The sequence below is a fragment of the Salmo trutta genome, chromosome 19 (genome assembly GCF_901001165.1).
Source record: "Salmo trutta chromosome 19, fSalTru1.1, whole genome shotgun sequence".
Classification (NCBI taxonomy): Eukaryota; Metazoa; Chordata; class Actinopteri; order Salmoniformes; family Salmonidae; genus Salmo; species Salmo trutta.
In genome coordinates this window covers 53,931,490-53,956,563 of record NC_042975.1, presented here as the reverse complement: position 1 = coordinate 53,956,563, position 25,074 = coordinate 53,931,490, and the positions used below count along the sequence as shown (strand labels likewise).

Below are 25,074 nucleotides of genomic sequence, written 5' to 3'. Positions count from 1 at the left end.
ACGACAAGAGAGACACCACAACACTACATAAAGAGCGACCTAAGACAACAACATAGCAAGGCAGCAACAAATGAAAAAACAATATGGTAGCAACACAACATGACAACAACATGGTAGCAGAACATGGCAGCAGCACAACATGGTAGCAGCACAAAACATGGTGCAAATTATTGGGCACAGACAACAGTACAAAGGGCAAGAAGGTAGTGACAACAATACATCACACGAAGCAGCTACAACTGTCAGTAAGAGTGTCCATGATTTGAGTCTTTGAATGAAGAGATGGAGTTAAGACGATCCAGTTTGAGTGTTTTTTGCAGCTCGTTCCAGTCGCTAGCCGCAGGGAACTGAAAAGAGGAGCGATCCAGGAATGTGTGTGCTTTGGGGACCATTAACAGAATGTGACTGGCAGAACGGGAGTTGTATGTGGAGGATGAGGGTTGCAGTAAGTATCTCAGATGGGGGGGAGTGAGGCCTAAGAGGGTTTATAAATAAGCATCAACCAGTGGGTATTGCGACAGGTATGACCATTTTACAGAGTATAGAGTGCAGTGATGTGTCCTATAAAGAGCATTGGTGGCAAATCTGATGGCCGAATGGTAAATAACATCTAGCCGCTCGAGAGCACCGTTACCTGCCGATCTATAAATTATGGCTCCGTAGTCTAGCATGGGTAAGATGGTCATCCTAAATCTGAAAATCTATTGCACAATCTGGAAATGGTCTTGCCAGAGCTTGAAGAATTTAAAGAATAATGGGCAAATGAAAGACTCACAGCTGTAATAGCTGCCAAAGGTGATTCTAACATGTATTGACTCAGGGGGTTGAATACTTATCTAATCAAGATATATTAGTGTTTTATTTTTCATTACCTTTTTTATTTTATTTTTTACAAATGTTAGAATTCTTCTTCCACTTTGATATTAGAGAGTATTTTGTGTAGATAATTGACAAAAAAAGGACAATTAAATCCATTTGAATCCCACTTTGTAACACAACAAAATGTGGGAAAAGTCAAAGGGTGTGAATACTTTTTGAAGGTACTGTAGGTAGGGGTAAAAGTGACTAGGCAATCAGGATATCTCAACAGAGTAGCAGCAGTGTGTGTGTGTGTGTGTGTGTGTGTGTGTTAGATGGCAGTGAAGTATGTGTGGGTAGAGTCCAGTGAGTGCATAGTGCCAGTCCAAGAGAGTCTGTGCAAAAAAAAAAAAGGTAAATACAAATACTCCGGGTGGCCATTTGATGAACTGTTCAGCAGTCTTATGGCTTGCGGGTAGAAGCTGTTAAGGAGCCTTTTGGTCCCAGATTTGGCGCTCCGGTACCGCTTGCCGTGCGGTAGCAGAGAGAGCGGTCTTTGGGTGGCTGGAGTCTGTGACAATTTTTTGGGCCTTCCTCTGACACCGCCTAGTATAAATGGCAGGGAGCTCGGCCCTAGTGATGTACAGGGCTGTACACACTACCCTCTGTAGTGCGGTCAGATGCCAAGCAGTTGCCATACCAAGCGGTGATGCAACCAGTCAAAATGCTCAAAATGGTGCAGCTGTAGAACGTTTTGATAATCTGAGGGCCCAGGACAAATCTTTTCAGCCTCCTGAGGCGGAAGAGGTGTTGTCGTGCCCTCTTCACGACTGTGTTGGTGTGTTTGGACCATAATAGGTCATTAGTGATGTATACACAGAGGAACTTAAAGCTCTCGAACCGCTCCACTACAGCTTTGTCGATGTGAATGGGGGCGTCCTCGGCCCGTCATTTCCTGCAGATCAATGCGTCACATGCGCCGAATACAACAGGTGTAGACCTTACAGTGAAATGCTTACTTACGAGCCCCTAACCGACAGTGCTGTTTCAAAAAACATGGATAACATTTACATTTAAGTCATTTAGCAGACGCTCTTATCCAGAGCAACTTACAAATTGGTGCATTCACCTTATGATATCCAGTGGAACAACCACTTTACAATAGTGCATCTAAATCTTTTAGGGGGGGGGGGGGGGGGGTTAGAAGGATTACTTTATCCTATCCCAGAATAAGAGATAAAAGTAACAAGTAATGAAAGAGGAGCAGTTAAAAATAACAATATATACAGGGGGGTGTCGGTGCAGAGTCAATGTGCGGGGGCACCGGTTAGTTGAGGATGATCAGCTTCTTTGTCTTGCTTACATTGAGGGAGAAGTTGTTGTCCTGACACCACACTGCGAGGTCTCTAACCTGCTACCTATAGGCTGTCTCGTCGTCGGTGATCAGGCCTACCACCGTCGTGTCGTCGGTAAACTTAATGATGGTGTTGCAGTCGTGGGTGAACAGGGAGTACAGGAGGGGACTTAGAACGCACCCCTAAAGGGGCCCCCGTGTTGAGGGTCAGCATGGCGGATGTGTTGTTGCCTACCCTCACCACCTGGGGGTACCTGTCCGGAAGACAGGATCCATTTGTAGATGGAGTTGTTCAGTCCCAGGGTCCTTAGCTTAGTGATGAGCTTGGAGTGCATTTCATGGCTACAGATGTGAGTGCTATGGGACGATAGTCATTTAGAGAGGTTACCTTGGCATTCTTGGGCAGAGGGACTATGGTGGTCTGCTTGAAAAATCTAGGTATTACAGACTGGGTCAGGGAAAGGTTGAAAATGTCAGTGAAGACACTTGCCACCTGGTCAGTGCATGCTCTGAGTACGCGTCTTGGTAATCCGTCTGGCCTTGCGAATGTTAGCCTGTTTAAAGGTCTTATTCACATCAGCTACGTAGAGAGTGATCACATGCATGGTTCAGTGTTGCTTGCCTCAAAGTGAGCATATAAGGCATTTAGCTCGTCTGGTAGGCTCGTGTCACTGGGCAGCTCGCGGTTTCCCTTTGTAATCCGAGATAGTTTGCAAACCATGCCACATCCGACGAGCATCCGAGCCGGTGTAGTAGGATTCGATCTTAGTCCTGTGTTGAAGCTTTGCCTGTTTGATGGTTTGTAGGAGGGCGTAGCGGGATTTTCTTTATAAGTGGATTACTGTCTTTTCATACAGACATTTGAAGCTATTTTATGACATTATTTCTGGTTGAGCAGGGCAGACACCTGGAGGGGGCGTTGCTCTTCGCTGTTCTCCTGAACCTGAAACACATCTACCTGTACATTGCTCCTGCCTACGGGATCTTCCTGCTGCGGAGCTACTGCTTCACCGAGGACAACACAGGTAACAGAGATAACACCAGAGCTAGCAGGTTACACAGGGTAACTCAGAGTTAGCTGTTGGGTGAAAAACAGAAAAGAAACATTTTCAGGAGAAACACCAGAGACGTTACCTGGGTAACAGTAAGCGTGAATACTGGTTGATGACATCTCAAATGAATTTGATTCTGAATAATGAGATAAAATGATTGTAATAAACTCACTGATCAAAGATTTTATATCCAACCAGACAGTTTATTCACTCAGTTCCTCTCTGTTGTGTGTTTCCTTCAGATGGCTCAGTGAGATGGAGCAGTTTCAGTCCTCTTCGTCTGGTAGCTCTGGGATCTATCGTGATCTCTGTCTGCGCCCTGTCCTTTGGTCCATTCATTGCTATGGTACAGTAGGTACTCTGTCAGTACAACAGCAGAATTCTAGCAGAGCATGCTGATGTAGATACCATTTATGTTTATTTTTACCTCTGTCAGGGTCGCATTAATGCAGGATTTGGCATTTTTCACCCAGAAAAGGAAAGATAAAACACTTGCTGCATTTTGTAAATGCACATCTAAAATGTGACTCGTTTCAGGAAACTTGGCGTATGTCGCGTGTCATTAGTTCACAAGAGAGGCATTTCATTAAAATGCATTTTGGGCAGAAATGCCTTCTGAAACATGTGAACTTACATGTGCCTTAATAACAAACTTGTATGCCACCTGTAAATATGACTACAATTGTTAATTTACGAGCCTAGTTGGTTTACCCACGGAAAAAGACTAGAACCTTCCCGCTAGCCATGATTGGCTGAGATAATGAATGGGCTGGACATGCCAAGAGATGAGTTCGGATTGGTCTGCCATGTAGCACGCTTCTGTCTATAGCATGAGCTGCTCAGTATGTGTAGATAATCATTTCTAACTCGACTTTTTTGAAAGATGAAAAACTGCAAAAGTGTTGCTAAGGCACTCCACTTTCTGGAGGACCGAGTTTTGAAATCAGTGGAATGCCCGGTGGAAGCAGATTACGATAGCTAAGGAGATGGAGAAAATTCAGGCGTCTCATTGCAAATGCAGAGGGAGTCGAAAAGAGAACACAGAAGGCTTTTGTATAAAACACCTGTCCCCGAATAACATCCTCAAACTAAGGGCAACCATGGCATCCGTGACAGCGAGGGAGAAGCGTTCATTTATGTATACAGGTAAGAGAGTCTAGCTTGCTACATTTTCAGATATTATACGTTTCTAATTTGATCAGAAAGTCGTTTTCATTGCAAGTTAAAGCATACTGTTAGCTAGCTAGCTAAAGTTAGCTGACTTACTCGCTAGCTAACGTTACGTGTATGGTCTATGTAGTAATGTTATTTGTATCTCAGATCCATTTGCCTTGCTAGTTAAAACCTAATGTTAGCTAGCTAGCTAACATTGAACCTAGTTGGTTTGATATAGTGTGTGTTTACCAGAGATGGTAATGTGAAGAACAACATGACCTGCACCGATGTCAAATTAGGATATAAAGTTAGGGGCCTCACAAGTGTTGCAGTGGTCTAAGACACTGCATCGCTGGGCCAATTGTGCACCGCCCTATGGGACTCCCAATCTCAGCCGGTTGTGATACAGCCCGGGATAGAACCAGGGTCTGTAGTGACACCTCTAGCACTGAGATGCAGTGCCTTAGACCGCTGCGCCACTCGGGAGCCTTAAACTTAATGCTAGCTAGCTAACAAGCTAGAAACTATTTATTTTATTTTATTATGAAGTTGCTTTTAGTTGCCTGGTTTGCTAGATTGACATATACTAAATTCATTTTGAAAAGGGTGGGTTTATTGGTGTTAAAACACACCAGTTATGCCAGTTATGGACCACCAGGCTGCTGATGTCATATCTGTTCATAACGACAACAACAAGTTTGATGTCGGACGACAATAGAACGTTCATGATGTCACTGCGACAACTGTATAGAGACATGTCGATAGACGTACCAAAACATTCAAGCGACATTTTCTCAAAAGTGGGGTTACAAGTTTATCAACGTTCAAAGAATTACTTTCCCTTTGTTTCTTAATTGTAGTGTATGATATACCATGTTCTAGCTCTGAGTCTCTACTTTTATTGGCAGTAGAATGGCCTTACTGAAGAGCTCAGTGACTTCCAACGTGGCATTGTCATAGGATGCCACCTTTCCAACAAGTCAGTTCGTCAAATTTCTGCCCTGCTAGAGCTGCCCCGGTCAACTGTAAGTTTTGTTATAGTGAAGTGGAAAGTAGAAGCAACGACGGCTCAACCGCGAAGTGGTAGGCCACACAAGCTCACAGAACGGGACCGCTGAAGTGTGTAGCGCGTAACAATCATCTGTCCTCGGTTACAACACTCACTACAGTTCCAAACTTCCTCTGGAAGCAACGTCAGCACAATAACTTCATCTGGAGATTCATGAAATTGGTTTCCATGGTCGAGCAGCCGCACACAAGCCTAAAATCACCCCATGTGCAATGACGAGCGTCGGTTGGAGTGGTGTAAAGTTCGCGCCATTGGACTCTGGAGCAGTGGAAACGCATTCTCTGGAGGGATGAATCACGCTTCACCATCTGGCAGTTCAACGGACAAATCTGGGTTTTGCTGATGCCAGGACAACACTACCTACCTGAATGCATAGTGCCAACTGTAAAGTTTTTGGTGGAGGAGGAATAATGGTCTTGGGCTGTTTTTCATGGTTCGGGATAGGCCCCTTAGTTCTGGTAAAGGAAAACCTTAGCCCTTTTTTTGAGATGTTCGACGAGCAGGTGTCCTTATACTTTTGGTCACTTTTGGTCATTGATAGCCAAATAGCATTGCACTTTTATTGTCATTCGATGAAATCATACTAAAATATGTTGTGTGCAGAAAAAACATAGTTTCACGCCCTTTCTCACTCTATTGAAGAAGAAAAAAACACTGACTTTCAATATAAAACGCACTTGAAATAGTTTAAAACACAGATTTTTTTTGGTCTGTTTTTTGAAAATGCAGATTTCTGGAAGCTAATTCGACCCTTTATATTTTTGCTGCAGCTCTCTGCCCCCCTGATTGCTGAATCATTAACCCATATTTTGCCGATTTATATCTGGTAATATCCCCAAGGTTTGGAAGGTGGCCTTGGTAAGCCCACTTCACAAAGATGGTGACCCTTGTGACCTAAATAAATATTACAATCCTTAATTCATTCTCAGCCAAGATATTTCTTGTCTTTGAAATGTATTCTAAATGTACATCAGTCGGGTTTTAGACCAGATCTCTGCTGCATCCCTAGTTAACTGTATGGATAAAAGTCAACATTGTGCTGCCCTCTTCATTGACCTGTCAAAGGCTTTCGATACTGTTGATCACTCACTGCTAATTCAGAAGCTTTCCTCAATTGGCCTAGACCAGGCTGCATGTAACTGGTTTAAAAATGACTTGACAGATGCATATTGAGTTCTACATATTGATGGTGTTAAATCAGGTTTCCTGGATATTACGAAAGGTGTCCCACAGCGGTCGATTCTAGCGTCCTGTGTGGCTCAGTTGGTAAAGCATGGTGTTTGCAACGCCAGGGTTGTGGGTTCGATTCCCACGGGGGACCAGTACGGATAAAAAAAAAAAATGTATGAAATGTATGCATTCACTACTGTAAGTCGCTCTGGATAAGAGCGTCTGCTAAATTACTAAAATGTAAAATGTCTGTATTTTGACTGTTCACTTTAACAATATCGACTTGTCTGTAAAAAGTTGTCACCTGCACTTGTATGCGATGATACTGTTGTGCATGCTATTGTCCCCACAGTTGACCAGGATCTATCTGAACTACAGTCTGCCTTCATTTTATTACAGAAAAACTTTATTGGCCTGAAATTAGTACTGAATGCAGGTAAAAGTAAGTATATGTTGTGCTCTAGAGCGCAAAAAATATATACTTTAGATTGTGTCCATATTGATTGTGTCCCTGCTTACAAATATCTGGGCGTCTGGATAGATAAAAAGCTGTCCTTTTAAAAAGCATATTGATGAGTTAGTAAAGAAGCTGAGAATAAAATTGGGCTTCTATAGAAGTAGGTACTGGCTCTCGCTAAATAGTACAGAGTAGTTATTCAGTCGACGTTCCTATCGGTGCTAGACTATGGCGACATCATCTGCATGAACGCAGCTGCCACTTCATTAAAGCCGTTAGATGCAGTTTATCATAGCGCCTGCGGTTTATTACAGGCGGGAATTTTAGTACTCATCACTGCATTCTCTACCAGAAATTTGGTTGGCCCTCTGATTTCACGTATGTTGATACGTTGCTGTTTTCATTTATAAAGCCCTTTTACAAAAAGGCCCAATGTACCTAACATCTTTACTAAACTTTAGACATACGAGTTACGCACCCGGTCTCAGGGATGGCTAACTCTGGAAATTCCTTTGGTCTCTACTGAGTTAGGTAAATCAGCTTTTAGTTTGTTCCACCAGTAAGGTGTAAGAAATCTTAAAATTGTTCTTAAATTTGATGTTTTGGTGCCTCTAGGGGAATTCAGAAAGCTGATTGAGTACCTTATAACTGATGAATGTGTTTGTTTTTTATGACCATGTTTTTCTTTCTGTTTGCATTTTGTATTTCTATTGATGTGTGTATTTTCTGTAATTTATGTAATTCAGGGCTCCTGTAAAAGAGACCTTGGTCTCAGTATGACTCTGATAAAATAAAGATTACATAAAATATATTAACTTTTTGTTGTACTTTATCTAACTGCTCTGTCAATTATTTTGTATTAGTGACGCACTGATCCAGCTCAAATAATTAATGTACTGGTGAATGTGATTGGGTATCTGCTGCTGTCTTAATAAAGGGATAGTTTGGTGACTGTAATTTCTCTCTCTCAGGGCCAGTTACCCCAGGTCCTTTCCAGACTCTTCCCCTTTAAGAGGGGCCTGTGCCACGCCTACTGGGCCCCTAACGTCTGGGCCCTCTACAACATGGTGGATAAAGCTCTGTCTGTGCTGGGTAAGGCACTGTTTACTTTCTCTATGACTTCAGTATGGGCCCATATTCACAACGTGTCTCAGACTAGGAGTGCTGATCTAGGATCAGGTCCTCCCTGTCCATATAATCTTATGCATTATGATTTAACCCCCTAGAGTTGATTGACACACCGGTGCGTCAATCTAAGTTATTTATATATATATATATATATATATATCAGTCAGTTTAATGCAACCACATTGTCCGATTTCAAAAAGGCTTAACAGCGAAAGCAAAACATTAGATTATGTTAGGACACCACCTAAACAAGAAAAGCCACACAGCCATTTTCCTAGCATGGAGAGGCGTCACAAAAAACAGAAATACAGCTAAAATGAAGCACTAACCTTTCAGATGACACTCATAGGACATCATGTTACACAATACATGTATGTTTTGTTCGATTAAGTTCATATTTATATCCAAAAACAGCATTTTAAATTGGCGCGTGATGTTCAGAAAATGTTTGCCTCCCAAAACTTCCGGTGAATGTGCACATTAATTTACAGAAATACTCATCATAAACGTTGACAAAATATATAACAATTATTTAAAGAATTATAGATATACTACTTCTTAATGCAACCGCTGTGTCAGATTTCAAAATAACTTTACAGAGAAAGCACATTGTTCAATATTCTGAGTACAGAGTTCAGCCATCAATGCAAGCTATACAGTTACCCGCCAAGTTCTGACATCAACAAAACTCTAAATTAGTGTTATAAATCTTTCCTTACCTTTGCTGATCCTCGGCGGAATGCACTCGCAGGACTCCCACTTCCACAAGATTTGTTCGATAAAGTCGATCATTTATGTCCAAATACCTCCGTTTTGTTGGCGCGTCCAGAACACTATTCCAAAGGCATGATGCGGGAGCGCAAATCAATAGACGAAAAGCTCAAAGTTCCATTACCATTTGTAGAAACATGTCAAACGATGTTTACAATCAATCCTTAGGGTGTTTTTAACATAAATAATCGATAATATTCCAACCGGACAATAGCGTATTCATTACAGAAGAAAACAAAAAAAATGCTAGCCATGCGTGAATGCATGACCTCACTGCTTGAACTGGCTGTTATTCCCTCAAAATTCACCATAGAAGCCTCAAACAACTTTCTAAAGACTGTTGACATCTAGTGGAAGCCTTAGGAAGTGCAAAATGACCCCTAAGTCACTGTAGTTTGGAAAGGGATTTTTTTTTTTTTTAACTACAGCCGCAGATCTTCAACTTCCTGGTTGGATTTTTCTCAGGTTTTTGCCTGCCATATGAGTTCTGTTATACTCACAGACATCATTCAAACAGTTTTAGAAACTTCAGAGTGTTCTATCCAAATCTACTAATAATATGCATATTCTAGTTTCTGGGCCCAAGTAGTAGGCAGTTTAATTTGGGTGCGTTTTTCATCCGGCCGTGAAAATACTGCCCCCTACCCAAGAGAAGTTAAGCCTGAGATATGTTTTGCATCGGATGCATCTCAATCCAGCACATCTGCCGATGTCGAACTTCTGATGTTGCACCGCATTTGCGGTGAAAGGTGGCAGAGCTAGAGCGGTGTTCGTCAGACCATGAGACATCTCGAAAATCGGTCTTCTCACAAAAACGTCTGTAGTGTTATGACTCACGAACACAACGGTGGTCTCCGTTTTGATCTGCGACCCCCACAAGTGTCGTGTCAGCGGACTCATCTGAAGTCGGTACCGTCGATGTGCCAACTTCTGTTTGTAGCGTCCAAACCGTTTGGGCTACAAACTAATGTGACCCCACTGTGGAAAAGGGACTCGTCTGAAAGTAACCGGTACCAGTTTTAAAAAATGAATGGAGGTATGGAGGTAGTTTTGTGCTTACCCCAAAAAAGAGGTAAAATACTGTAAAAAAAAAAATATATATATATTTTATTGAGCTTTCTTATATCTCCTAGACACTTCAATACCTTTTTTTTACATTTCTGAATGTGTTATTCAATTGTGTTTTCAATGGGATATAGTAGTAAAATGATTCAATAGGGGCTTGTCAGAGAACATTTTGGATTGCTAGAAAGTAGCCTATTAATGGGCTGGAGAGTATTTGTATTTATTATGGGCTGAAGAGTCACCGACTCATGGAATAATATTACCGGTTTGAAGGTATTTGAGGGGATTTAACAGGGGTTTAATGGCTGGTGTGTTTCTCAGGTGTGCGTCTGAAGCTGTTGGATGTGACAAAGCTTCCCAAAGCCTCAATGACTGGTGGATTGGTGCAGGAGTTCCAGCACTCCATCCTCCCCTCCGTCTCTCCCTCCATCACACTCATCTGCACTCTGCTCTCCATAATGGTGAGCATCATCTTAGGCTATAATTCTGCAGCCTTGTTCAGAATCACCACTAAAGACCAGGGGTTGGAACTGGTTCAGGGAACAGAATCAAAAACTGGTCAACATTTTTCGAGGAACAGAATCAGAACCGGAAACGAAAGTGATCTAGCTATACTGTTCCAGAACAGAACCATTATTTTCATTGAATGGGAACTGTTTAATAACATTATTTTACGTTCCAGGCATTTTTTTCAGTCCCACAAAAAAACATAACAAGGCATCTATTTTCTGTGTCTGCCTGCCGGCTGAAAATCTTTGCCAGTGTGTGTGCATGTGTAGACAACCTGCACCCTCCAAAGCTGATGTTACAAGCGTGATTCAGAAATTAGGGAGAGATTTATTTTCCTTTAAAGAGGAATGTATTAATGTATTCAATTCTAGTTACGAATACTATAGTTATCACTTTTCACTTTGGATTTATTAACGACTAAAAGGTAAGACGTGTTTTTAATTCTGGTGCTGCGCTGAACACACAAGCTTGTTAGCTAGCTTCTGGTCCAACGTTAAGCCAACTCTAGGAAGTTAAAAGACATTCAAAGTTCCTCCATAGAAGCCGCTCCTCCGTAGGTATAATTATGTGGGCCTAATTCAGATAATGCATGTCATAACAAGGTGCCCAGCGCTTCAACCCAAGCCTCACCCTCCACCCTCTCTCGCTCTCTCCCCACCCGCAAAATTTCAGTCACATTGTGCATGTAAACAACTTAGGTAGCCCAATAGCAAGCTGCTCTATCCGCACTGATTGGTGACGTAATTTAATGACGATTTCAGAGGTTTAAAAAGGAACAGAAAGGAACGATATAAACCAGTGCTTTTTTGGGGTTGGGACCGGTTCAGAACTTTATTTTACAAGTCGGAACAATGGAACAGAACAAAAATAATAATGGTTCTGTTCAGAAAGAAACAATTGGAAAATAATTTTGGTTCCAACTGTCACATTGGAGAGACGAAGCAGGTACGGGGAGTAAAACATTTAATACAGTTGAAGTTGGAAGTTTAAATACATCTTAGCCAAATACATTTAAACTCAGTTTTTAACAATTCCTGTCATTTAATCCTAGTAAAAATTCCCTGTTTTAGGTCAGTTAGGATCACCACTTTATTTTAAGAATGTGAAATGTCAGAATAATAGTAGAGTGATTTATTTCAGCATTTATTTCTTTCATCACATTCCCAGTGGGTCAGAAGTTTACATACAATCAATTAGTATTTGGTAGCATTGCTTTAAATTGTTTAACTTGGGTCAAACGTTTCGTGTGCCTTCCACAAGCTTCCAACAATAAGTTGGGTGAACTTTGGCCCATTCCTCCTGACAGAGCTGGTGTAACAGAGTCAGGTTTGTAGGCCTCCTTGCTCGCACACGCTTTTTCAGTTCTGCCCACAAATTTTCTATAGGATTGAGATCAGGGCTTTCTGATGGCCACTCCAATACCTTGACTTTGTTGTCCTTAAGCCATTTTGCCACAACTTTGGAAGTATGTTTGAGGTCATTGTCCATTTGGAAGACCCATTTGCGACCAAGCTTTAACTTCCTGACTAATGTCTTGAGATGTTGTTTTAGTATATCCACATAATTTTCCTCCCTCATGATGCCATCTAGTTTGTGAAGTGCACCAGTCCCTCCAGCAGCAAAGCACCCCCACAACATGATGCTGCCACCCCCGTGCTTCACGGTTAGGATGGTGTTCTTCGGCTTGCAAGCCTCCCCCTTTTTCCTCTAAACATAACAAAGGTCATTATGTCCAAACAGTTCTATTTTTGTTTCATCAGACCAGAGGACATTTCTCCAAAAAGTACGATCTTTGTCCCCATGTGCAGTTGCAAACTGTAGTCTGGCTTTTTTATGGCAGTTTTGGAGCAGTGGCTTCTTACAGTTTTGGAGCAGTGGCTTCTTACTGAGCGTCCTTTCAGGTTAGGTTGATATAGGACTCGTTTGACTGTGGATATAGATACTTTTGTACCTGTTTCCTCCAGCATCTTCACAAGGTCCTTTGCTGCTGTCCTGGGATGGATTTGCACTTTTCGCACTAAAGTACATTCATCTCTAGGAGACAGAACGCGTCTCCTTCCTGAGCGGTATGACGGCTGCGTGGTCCCATGGTGTTTATACTTGCGTACTATTGTTTGTACAGATGAATGTGGTACCTTCAGGCGTTTGGAAATTGCTCCCAAGGATGAGCTGGACTTGTGGAGGTCTACATTTTTTTCTAAGGTCTTGGATGATTTATTTTGATTTTCCCATGATGTCAAGCAAAGAGGCACTGAGTTTGAAGGTAGGCCTTGAAATACATCCACAGGTACACCTCCAATTGACTCAAATGATGTCAATTAGCCTATCAGAAGCTTCTAAAGCCATGACAACATTTTCTGGAATTTTCCAAGCTGTTTAAATTCACAGTCAACTTAGTGTATGTAAACTTCTGACCCACTGGAATTGTGATACAGTGAATTATAAGTGAAATAATCTGTCGGTAAACAATTTTTCGAAAAATTACTTGTGTCATGCACAAAGTAGATGTCCTAACCGACTTGCCAAAACTATAGTTTGTTAACAAGAAATGTATGTAGTGGTTGAAAAAATTTTAATGACTCCAACCTAAGTGTATGTGAACTTCCGAATTCAACTGTATATAACGGACATGGAACGAGACAGGAACAGCGTTAGCTAACTGGTAACACAAACCAAAAAAACTATTAATGCAGCAGCAGGGAACAGAGCAAGGGAACTGACAAATATAGGGGAGGAAATAAACAGATGAGTGAGTCCAGGTGAGTCCAATATCGCTGATGTGCGTGACGAGGGAAGGCAGGTGTGCGTAATAGATGATAGTAGTGAGTGATGCAGGGCAGCCTGGCGCCCTCAAGCGCCAAGGGGGGAAGAGCGGGAGCAGACGTGACACCAACCCCAGCCCAACCAAGCAAACTTAATCTACTGTATGTTCATGTAATAATGCAGTTGTTTTTGAACAGATAATATCAGAGCTACATTACCAGTCAAATGTTTTGACACCTACACATTCAATGCTTTTTCTTTATTTGTACTATTTTCTAAATTAATAGTGAAGATATCAAAACTAAGAAATAACACATAGTAACCAAAAAAGTGTTAAAATAATCTAAATATATTTTTGATTTTAGATACTTCAAAGTAGCCACCTTTTGCCTTGAAGACAGCTTTGCACACTCTTGGCATTCTCTCAACCAGCTTCACCTGGAATGCTTTTCCAACAGTCTTGAAGGAGTTCCCACATATGCTGAGCACTTGTTGGCTGCTTTCACTTCACTCTGCGGTCCAACTCATCCCAAACCGTCTCAATTGGGTTGAGGTCGGGTGATTGTGAATGCCAGGTCATCTGATGCAGCACTCCATCACTCTCCTTGGTCAAATAGCCCTTACACAGCCTGGAGGTGTTTTGGGTCATTTTCCTTTTGAAAAACAAATGGTAGTCCCACTAAGCGCAAACCAGATGGGATAACGTATCGCTGCAGAATACTGTGGTAGCCATGCTCGTTAAGTGTGCCTTGAATTCTAAATAAATCACAGACAGTATCACCAGTAAAGCACCATCACACCTCCTCCTCCATGCTTCACGGTGGGAACCACACATGCGGAGATCATCCGTTCACCTACGCTGCGTCTCACAAAGACATGGCGGTTGGAACCAAAAATCTCAAATTTGGGCTCATCAGACGATTGCTCGTGTTTCTTGGCCCAAGCAAGTCTCTTCTTCTTATTGGTGTCCTTTAGTACTGGTTTCTTTGCAGAAATTTGACCATGAAGGCCTGATTCATGCAGTCTTCTCTGAACAGTTGTTGTTGACGTGTGTCTGTTACTTGAACTCTGTGAAACATTTATTTGGGCTGCAATCTGAGGCTGGTAACTCTAATGAACTTATCCTCTGCAGCAGAGGTAACTCTGGGTCTTCTATTCCTGTGGCGGTCCTCATGAGAGCCAGTTTGATCATAGCGGTTGATGGTTTTTACAACTGCGCTTGAAGAAACGTTCAAAGTTATTAAAATGTTCCTGCTTGACTGACCTTCATGTCTTAAAGTAATGATGGACTGTCGTTTCTCTTTGCTTATTTGAGCTGTTCTTGCCATAATATGGTTGGGCTATCTTCTGTATACCACCCCTACCTTGTCACAACACAACTGATTGGCTCAAACGCATTAAGAAGGAAAGAAATTCCACAAATTAACTTTTAACAAGGCCACTTGTTAATTAAAATGCATTCCAGGTGACTACCTCATGATCTGGTTGAGAGAATGCCAAGAGTGTGCAACGCTGTCATCGAGGCAAAGGGTGTCTACTTTCAAGAATATAAAATATATTTAGATTTTTTTTAACACTTGTTGGACACTACATGATTCCATATGTGTTATTTCATAGTTTTGATGTCTTCACTATTATTCTACAATGTAGAAAATAATTTAAAAAATAAAGAAAAACCCTTGAATGAGTGTGTCCAAACTTTTGACTGGTACTGTATATATTTGGAAATTAATATATGGCTTTGGATAATGTGCACCAGCCTAAAGTAAAAGGTTAAAAGTTAATATACCACCCTCTCTCCCTGCCCCCCACCCCCCTCAGCCTGCAGTGTTGAGTATCTGGCGTCGTCCGCGTGGTACCCGGGGGTTCCTGCGCTGCCTGGTGGTCTGTGCCCTGGGCTCCTTCATGTTCGGTTGGCATGTCCACGAGAAGGCCATCCTCATGGCCATACTGCCCTTCAGGTGAACTGCTGACATGTTGATATCAGATTCTGCTATCATTGACCCGTTGATTGAAACTGGGTCATATTCATTGGGGTACACTGTAGCAAAACGTTTTGCAACTGAAAATTAAAATGGGCTTTCTTATTGGACATCTCTGGTAGTCCCTCCCTGTTTAAGTAAATTTTATTTTTTTTGGTGCCTAATGAATACAACTCTGTGGCATAGTTGGTTACGTCTTTATTGTACAGCTCCTCTTCCTGTTATAATGGGTTTTGTGTTGTTGTTTGGCAGCATACTAGCAGTTGAGAGCAGAGAGGATGCTGGGATCTTCCTGATGCTGACCACCACGGGGCATTACTCTTTGTTTCCACTTCTCTTCACTGCAGCAGGTAAGAGCCTCTGCAACTAGCCACCACTGGAGCCATTTGGGCTCCCTCTGAGAAGGCATTTTGTTATTTGCAATTAGAAATTTCATATTGTTTGATTAGGATCTTAATGTTTGTTTCTCAATCTTTGTTGTCACAGAGCTGCCCATCAAGGTCCTGTTGATGCTGCTGTTCACGCTCTACAGCTTCACCTCCTTAAAGAAACTGTTCAGGTGGGTGAACTTCCATGTTAAAGTAGATTTTGGGTGGTATTGATACGTGCATTTGGAAAGGATTCAGACCCCCATTATTTTTTTCCCACATTTTGTTACGTTAAAGCCTTATTCTAAAATGGATTAAATTGTTTTTTTTCCTCATCAATCTATACAAAATACCCCATAATGACAGAGCAAAAACAGGTTTTTAGAAATTTAACAGGTTTTTTGCAAATTTATGTTGAATTACCTTTGGCAGCGATTACAGCCTCCTTCCTTCTTGGGTATGTCGCTACAAGCTTGGCACACCTGTATTTGGAAAGTTTCTCCCAGTCCCAGATCCTCTCAAGCTCTGTCAGGTTGGATGGGGAGCGTCGCTGCACAGCTATTTTCAGGTCTCTTCAGAGATCATCGATCAGGTTAAAGTCTGGGCTCTGGCTGGGCCACTCAAGGACATTCAGAGACTTGTCCCGAAGCCACTCCTGCGTTGTCTTGACTGTGTGCTTAGGGTCGTTGTCCTGTTGGAAGATTAACCTTCGCCCCAGTCTGAGGTCCTGAGCGCTCTGGAGCAGGTTTTCATCAAGGATCTCTCTGTACTTTGCTCCGTTCATCTTTGCCTCGATCCTGACTAGTCTCCCAGTCCCTGCCGCTGAAGAACATCCCCACAGCATGATGCTGCCACCACCATGCTTCACCGTAGGGATGGTGCCAGGTTTCCTCCAGACGTGACGCTTGGCATTCAGGCCAAGTAGTTCAATCTTGGTTTCATCAGACCAGAGAATCTTGTTTCGCATGGTCTGAGAGTGCTTTATATGCCTTTTGAAAAACTCCAAGTGAGCTGTCATGCATTTTACCGAGGAGTGGCTTCTGTCTGGCCACTCTTCGATAAAGGCCTGATTGGTGGAGTGCTGCAGAGAGGGTTGTGCTTCTGGAAGATTCTCCCATCTCCACAGAGGAACTCTGGAGCTTTGTCAGATTGACCATCGGATTCTTGGACCTCCCTGACCAAGGCCCTTCTCCCAATTGCTCAGTTTGGCCGGGCGGCCAGGAGGAGTCTTGGTGGTTCCAAACTTCTTCCATTTAAGAATGATGGAGGCCACAGTGTTCTTGGGACCGTCAATGCTGCAGAAATGTTTTGGTACCCTTTCCCAGATCTGTGCCTCGACACAATCCTGTCTCGGAGCTCTATGGGCAATTCCTTTGACCTCATGGCTTGGTTTTTACATGCACTGTCAACTGTGAGACCTTATATAGACAGGTGTGTGCCTTTCCAAATAATGTCCAATCAATTGAATTTACAGCAGGTGGACTCCAATCAAGTTGTAGAAACATCTCAAGGATGATCAATGGAAACAGGAAGCACCTGAGCTCAATTTCAAGTCTCATAGCAAAGGGTCTGAATACTTATGTAAATAAGTTATTTCTGTTTTTTAGGTTTAATAAATGTGCAAACATTTCTAAAAACCTGTTTTCATTATGAGGTATTGTGTGTAGATTGATGAGGAACTTTTTTTATTTTATTAGAATAAGGCTGTAACATAACAAACTATGGAAAAAGTGAAGGGGTCTGAATACTTTCCAAATGCACTGTATGTCAAGCTGATGACAACTAACTATATCATTATACATTTGTAATGCTGTCAGTCAAGGTGGTCCTTGATCAGTGGTGGAAAAAGTACCCAATTGTCATACTTGAGTAAAAGTAAAGATATTTTAATTGAAAATGACTGAGGTAAAAGTGACAGTCACCCAGTTAAATACTACTTGAGTAAATGTAATTGCTAAAATATTCTTAAGTATCAAAAATAAAAGTATAAATCATTTTAAATTCCTTGTATTAAGCAAACCAGATGGCACCATTTTTTTTAAATAATAATAAATGATATGTCCTGCTAAGCATTCAAAATGTAATGAGCTTTCTTAACTTTAAAGGAAAAAGTTTTAAGTCAGTTTAAGGAAAATGTCCCCCTTAAATTAAGTGAAAAGTTATAGGTGCCCATGACGTCCCTTAAGTGCTTCATTCAGTATGGATATCAATGTAAACGACATTTATGGAGGTAAATGTTGCTGTCCTCTGCCCTATTTTCAAAAGAAAAACACCTAGCTAGCTAGGTAGCTACTTTGCTAAACAATGGAAGGTACACAATCCATGGCTACAAAGCTACCAACTCCGTAAGTTATCTTGTCGTGCAAGAAAGTAATATAAACAAGTTGAGAAAAAGTAAGTCAAAGAAATGTATTTTATTATCTTATGAATTTATTTGTTTCTCCTGTCTTAAATGTAGAAGTTCTATTTTGCTATCTCCCAAAATAAATATATATTCACATTAAGTGAATCAGGTCATCTCCATGGTAACCAGATACTTTTTCTGCTGTACATGCTTTTAAACTACCTTAAAACCCTTAAATGATGCCCTTTCCCAAGGAAATGTTTGATGGGCTTTATATAGCACCCTTTTAAATTTTCCCCGGTATACGGATAAATAAATAATTCCGTAAAGGAGACATTTAAGATGCTTTATGCATTCGGGCCCAGTTAAAGTATTTTTACTTAAGTACTTTACACCACTGTCCTTGATGATTAGTTGACAGTTCAATCAGGTGTGTAAGTGCTAGAACAAACCCTGCACGCCCTGTGAGTTTGGGACCATGATCTGAGAACACTGCTTTTATTATTTTTTTTCAATCAATACAAAACATACTGTACACATACAAATGACAGCATACAAATGCACACAAACATCAAGGACATCACACCTGCCCAGACCCACCTTCTCACACCCCCATCTCCAGCGCCCGCATCACTTTCCGCCACAAGGCCTCAAACTGCACCATTTTGCTTCACTCCATCGCCCACGCCCTTTCAACATTTAAATAACAAAGCATTTGACCTTTCCAGTTTTTAAGTGTATGTTTTTTCAAGATGATTGATGAGAAAAGTAGTTTCCAACCCATTGGGTATCTCACTGCACCCTCATATGTCATGTCTTGAAATATGGAGACTGACAGATTAAAAGTTAATTTACATTGTGATACTTCTGACAGCCAACTTTTGGACTTCATAGCATTCCCCGAAGGCATAAATTATTGACTCATTGATAGTTTTACACTTAAGACATGACTCTGTCGTTGTGCTGTAAAATTTGTGATTTTTGTCTCTTGTATAATACATTCTATAAATTAGTTTATACTGGATTAAGCGTACATTTTAGTTAACAGTAATTTAGTTAGTTATGTTCCAACATTCCCTCCATCTTCTGCCAATATCAGTTCTTTTTAAGTTTATATTTTTTCCAAGAGGTTGTCAGTTGGATAGGCTCTCTGCAAGGTTTTGTATATCTTATCTATCATTTGAATATCCTTTTCTGACTCATAGGATTCCCTCAAGATTACTCTGATGTCTAAAAGATTTCAAATCGAAAAACCGTGATATCAAACTTTTAAGTTGCATGTATTTGAAAATATCTACATTGATCGGTCCAAATTGCTTTTTAATTCTGTCATGGAAATAAATGTATTTCCTATTACCAAGACATTTACAATTTCTATGCCTTTAGTTTTCCATGTCAAATCAAATCATTTTCTATGCCTTTAGTTTTCCATGTGGACCAATTTATCAGTGAATTCTGAAACGCTATTCAAGGATTGTTCCATAGGGTTGTGCTTTAAGGGAGTGATATTGGTTCTTGTAGAAACCGTTTTATTTTCTTCCATGTTGTTATAGTGTTCTTAACTATGAAGTTGTTAATGTTCTTAGCTTTATCCTAAAATAGACCCTTGAAAAGATTCGGTGGATGAGCATGCACATCTTCAATATGTACCTATTGTTCCTCTTTTGTGCTTTTAACTATATGTTGCAAGTAAAAGCCTTGGGTGGCGAGTTGATACAATTCCAAGTCTGGAAGGTTAAAACCACCCTCAGACTTAGGATGATGGGACATTTTTTTTTTTTTATTCTATGACTTTTATTTGTCGATATAAAGTCTTATGACTGAGGTATACTTTTTTAAAGGATGTTTTTGGTGGGATATTGGTATTACCAAGAATAAATATAAAACCTTTGGGAGCTATGCCATTCTGAAGAGGTTTATTCTACCTGTAAAATGTATGTGAAGATTGTTCCATTAAATTAGATCTGCTTTCATATTGTTGAGTAATGGGATAAAGTTATCTTTATATATTTGTTGTTTGTGGTCCACTTAAAGGATTGATGTAGATCATGAGTTATTCTTTTTATTTTTCCTATTGCCATTATTTTGTTTTTTTCTTCGTTCATTTTATATCCTGAGATTTTAGAGTATTCCGAAAATATGTTTAGCAAGGGAAGGCATTGAGTTTTCAATATTGGTCAAGTATATCAGGAGATAATCTGCAAGTAAGTTTAGTTAATATTCATGTTTACTAATACTGATACCTTTTGCGTCCTGTCTAAGAGCACTGCTTTTTGACAGAGCATAATTAGCTCCTATCTTGGTATAACCAGTGTCACTGTGTGCTGCTTAACATTATAGCTTCCTCACTCACAAATCCTTACCAGTATTGATCTCGGGTACATGTGACCGCCCGTTTGAAAATGTACTAGCCAGTTGCACCATCGAAATAACACAAGTAGAAACATTTCAAGCTGTGTGAGTTTACACTACGATCTTAACTCTGTTACAGGGGTTCCATCCTTAACCCTCTGGAAACCACCTACCTGCTGGGCCTGGTTGCCGTGGAGATCCTCTGTGAGGTTGTTTACCCTCTGTCGCCGTGGCAGCATACCCTGCCCTTCGTGCCCCTGCTGGTGACATCAGTGTACTGCTCTCTGGGAGTCTCTTACTCCTTCATACGCCTCTACGTCTCTCTACTGAGGCAGGACGGGACGGACAAACACAAACAACTATGAGACAGAGAGAGACACTAGTGAGTAGTGACCAATTCACAATCAACCCCTTTGTTGTATCCCAAATAGTATACTATTCCCTGTGTAGTGCATTACTTTTGACCAGGGCCATATAGAATGTCATTTGTGATGCACTCTTTGTCTTACATTGGTGTGTAAAGAAAAAAGGTGGCGTTTCAAACTTTCTGCGATGCTGTTACGTGTCCATGCAGAGCAGATCTTCAAGTGTGCATCTATAAGTGTAGATTTGGGATGGGAAACACCAAGGAACAGTCACTTATAAATGCACACTCGAAGATCGGCTCTTGGAGGATGTATCATAGCATGAATATTATGTCTGTCTGAATGTGTGAAAACAAAAACAACTTGGACCAAATGTAACTCAAATGACAATGGAAAAGTGGGGAAATAGTATGAAATGGGATGAGGTTTATGCTGTATTTCTTATGTTTACAAATAAAAAGATAATAAACAGAATTTTGTATTATGATTATTTTGTGTGCGTTTGTGTGTGCGTAAACTGTATGTACAGTCAGATCCAAAAATATTGGCACCCTTGATAAAGATGCGCAAAAAAGACTGTACATAATAAATAATTCAAATACTGAGCTATGTCTAATGCAAAAAGAGGGAAGATTATATTATTTTATACTAATACAATTGGTCAGTAATACTTGTTAAACAAAGACAGGGGTCAAAATTATTTTCACCCCTGTTTTCAATACTTCACCCTGCGAGGATAACGGCACTGAGCCTTTTCTGAAATGTTTTATGAGATTAGAGAACACATTGGAGGGATCTTAGACCATTCCTTTCCAGATCCTTGATATCCTTAGTCTGAGTTTATGGACTGCCTTCTTCAATTCAAACCATAGGTTTTCAATGGGGTTCATGTCCGGAGACTGATATGACCATTGCAAAATGTTGATTTTGTGGTCAATTAACCATTTCTTTGTGGATTTTGATATGTGCTTGGGGTTATTGTCTTGCCCGAAGATCAAATAAAATACAATTTTATTTGTCACATGCGAATACAACAGGTGTAGAACTTACAGTGAAATGCTTACTTACGAGCCCTTAACCAACAAGGCTTTAAGAAGTTAAGATAATTTTTTTTTAAGTTAATAGAAAATAAAAGTAACAAATAATTAAACGGCAGCAGTAAAATAACAAGCGAGGCTGTATACAGGGAGTACCAGTACAGAGCCAATGTGCGGGGGCACCGGTTAGTTGAGGTAATATGTACATGTAGGTAGAGTTAAAGTGACTATGCATAGATTATAAACAGAGAGTAGCAGCAGCGTAAAAGAGGGGTGTGGGTAGCCCTTTGATTAGCTGTTCAGGAGTCTCATGGCTTGGGGGTAGAAGCTGTTAAGAAGCCTTTTGGACCTCGACTTGGCACTCCAGTACCGCTTGCCGTGCGTAGCAGAGAGAACAGTCTATGACTAGGGTGGCTGGAGTCTTTGACAATTTTTAGGGCCTTTCTCTGACACCGCCTGATATAGAGGTCCTGGATGGCAGGAAGCTTGGCCCCAGTGATGTACTGGACCGTACTCACTACCCTCTGTAGTAGTGCGTACGGAGGCTGAGCAGTTGCCGAACCAGGCAGTGATGCAACCAGTCAGGATGCTCTCGATGAAGACTCATGCCAAATATTTTCAGTCAAACGGGCGGTCACGAATAGAAACAGTGGCCGTGCTGAGAGCTAAGAGCTAAGCTCTTGACAGCCTGCCAACACCCAGCCATGAGAAAGCCTGCCAGCACTGTCCTGTACCCAATGCACTGTACCTAGCTCACTGCCAAGGGGTCGCCCTTACAACCCAGCTCCCAAGGCTAATACTATACACTTCCTAATACACTACCAAGGAGTCTGCCTTCTCTGAGTCTGCTTTCTCAGAAACTCCTCTCAATGACATAGCATCAAGGACAGACAGGAAACAGCTCGGCTGCAAATTGATGTGAGGTTGGCCTCCAGCGCTCTCTCGCTCACTCACTCACTCACTCACTCACTCACTTCTCATCCCTCTGCCTCTTTCTGCACATGCTTCCCTCCCTCCTTCCCTTCCTTATCTTTCCAACCCATTCACCTCAACCCCTGACCTCATCCATTCCCAATCTCAGATGGCGGCGACAGAGAGGGCTGCCTCGCTTCTAGTCCTTAGGCAACTTTGCAGTATTTTGTTTTATTTATGTATTATTTCTTACATTGTCAGCCCAGAAAATCTGAAGTGTTATTACATACAGCCGGGAAGAACTATTGGATATCAGAGCGACGTCAACTTACCAGGACTATGACCAGGAATACAACTTTCCCGAAGCGGATCCTTTGTCCGAACCACCCAGGGCATTGGAACTGATTCCAGAGGCTGACCCAAAACGATGTCGCCACAGAAGAGGTAGACGGAGCGACCTTCTGGTCAGACTTTGGAGGCGAGCACACCACCCACCGCTTCCGAGTATATTACTTGCTGATGTCCAGTCTCTAGATAATCAGGTAGACAAAATTAGGTTAAGGGTTGCTTTCCAGAGAGACATCAGGGATTGTAACATACTCTGTCAGTTCTCCCTAGGAGAGGTAGGGGGGTGAAGTCAGGCTCAGGAGACCAAATATGCAAGAGAAGGACGTTTATTCCTGAGTCCAACCAAAAATGAACAGGCACATGACCCGAAATTGAGTCCACCAAAAAGGTCCGGAACGCAGTCCAGAAAGAGTGCCTGTCCACATAAAGACACAGAAAATACAACGCAACCCAAAACCACGTCAGGTAAAACAAAACAATCCCGCACGAACCCAAACTGGCAGTGCGAGAATAAATAACCCACTAATGAACCTAAACTCAAAACAGGTGAAACACACAAGACAGACAAAACCAAACGAAAAGGAAAAGGGATCGGTGGCAGCTAGTAGACCGACGACCGCCGAGCGCTGCCCGAACAGGGAGAGGAGCCACCTTCGGTAGAAGTCGTGACACTGTTTCACGGAAACATGTCTCTCTCAGGATATGCTGTCGGAGTCAATACAGCCACCGGGATTCTTTGTGCGTCGCGCTGACAGAAATAAACATTTCTCCGGGAAGAAGAAGGGCGGGGGTGCATGTTTCATGATTAACGACTCGTGGTGTAATTGTAACAACATACAGGAACTCAAGTCTTTTTGTTCACCTGACCGAGAATTGACCTCCTCACAATCAAATGCCGACCATATTATCTCCCAAGAGAATTCTCGTCGGTTATTGTCACAGCCGTGCATATCCCCCCTCAAGCCGATACCACGACGGCCCTCAAGGAACTTTACCAGACTTTATGCAAACTGGAAACCATATATCCTGAGGCTGCATTTATTGTAGTTGGGGTTTTAACAAAGCAAATTTGAGAACAAGGCTACCTAAATTCTATCAGCATATTGATTGTAGCACTCGTGCTGGTAAAACTCTGGATCACTGCTACTCTAACTTCCGCAATGCATACAAGGCCCTCCCTCGCCGTCCCTTCGGCAAATCTGACCACGACTACATTTTTCTCCTCCTTTCCTATAGGCAGAAACTCAAACAGGATGTACCTGTGACAAGGACTATTCAACGCTGGTCTGACCAATCGGAATCCATGCTTCAAGATTGTTTTGATCACGTGGACTGGGACTAATCCGGGTAGCCTCAGACAATAACATTGATTCTACGCTGATTCGGTGAGTGAGTTTATTAGGAAGTGCACAGGAGATGTTGTACCCATTGCGACTATTAAAACCTACCCTAACCAGAAACTGTGGATAGATGGCAGCATTCGCACAAAACTGAAAGCGCCTTTTATATCCATGGAAAGTTGACTGGGAATATGGCCGAATACAAACAGTGTGCATAGGCGATGTTGTACCCACTGTGATTATTAAAACCTACCCTAACCAGAAACCGTAGATAGATGCCAGCATTCGCGCAAAACTGAAAGCGTGAACCACCGACCGCATTTAACCATGGAAAGTTGACTGGGAATATGGCTGAATACAAACAGTGTAGTTATTCCCTCTGCAAGGTAATCAAAGAAGCAAAATGTCAGTAAAGCGACATAGTGGAGTCAGAATTCAACAGCTCAGACACAAGACGTATGTGGCAGGGTCTACAGACAATCACGGACTACAAAACCAGCCACATCACGGACACAGACGTCTTGCTTCCAGACAAACTGAACACCTTCTTTGCCCGCTTTGAGGATAATACAGTGCCACCGTCGCAGCCCGCTTAGAAGGACTGCGCCCCCCCCTCCTTCTCCGTGGCCGACGTTAGTAAGCCATTTAAACGTGTTAACCCTGGCAAGGCTGCCGGCTCCCTAGCCGCATCCTCAGAGCATGCGCAGACCAGCTGGCTGGTGTGTTTACAGACA

General features: G+C 41.8%; 1 protein-coding gene across 2 annotated transcripts in view; it reads left to right on the top strand.

The window, feature by feature from the left end:
- The window catches only part of alg8 (ALG8 alpha-1,3-glucosyltransferase), a 35,596-nt gene extending 14,419 nt beyond the window's left edge, over positions 1 to 21,177 (top strand). For both annotated transcript variants that reach the window (XM_029701753.1, XM_029701752.1), the window contains exons 6-13: positions 3,051 to 3,177; positions 3,447 to 3,550; positions 8,027 to 8,147; positions 10,341 to 10,480; positions 15,114 to 15,253; positions 15,527 to 15,624; positions 15,761 to 15,833; positions 20,478 to 21,177. In XM_029701753.1, the coding sequence (XP_029557613.1) occupies positions 3,051 to 3,177; positions 3,447 to 3,550; positions 8,027 to 8,147; positions 10,341 to 10,480; positions 15,114 to 15,253; positions 15,527 to 15,624; positions 15,761 to 15,833; positions 20,478 to 20,703 (1,029 nt within the window). In that variant the 3' untranslated portion in view covers positions 20,704 to 21,177. The remainder of the gene's footprint in view (positions 1 to 3,050; positions 3,178 to 3,446; positions 3,551 to 8,026; positions 8,148 to 10,340; positions 10,481 to 15,113; positions 15,254 to 15,526; positions 15,625 to 15,760; positions 15,834 to 20,477) is intronic.
- The last annotated feature ends 3,897 nt before the right edge of the window (positions 21,178 to 25,074 follow it).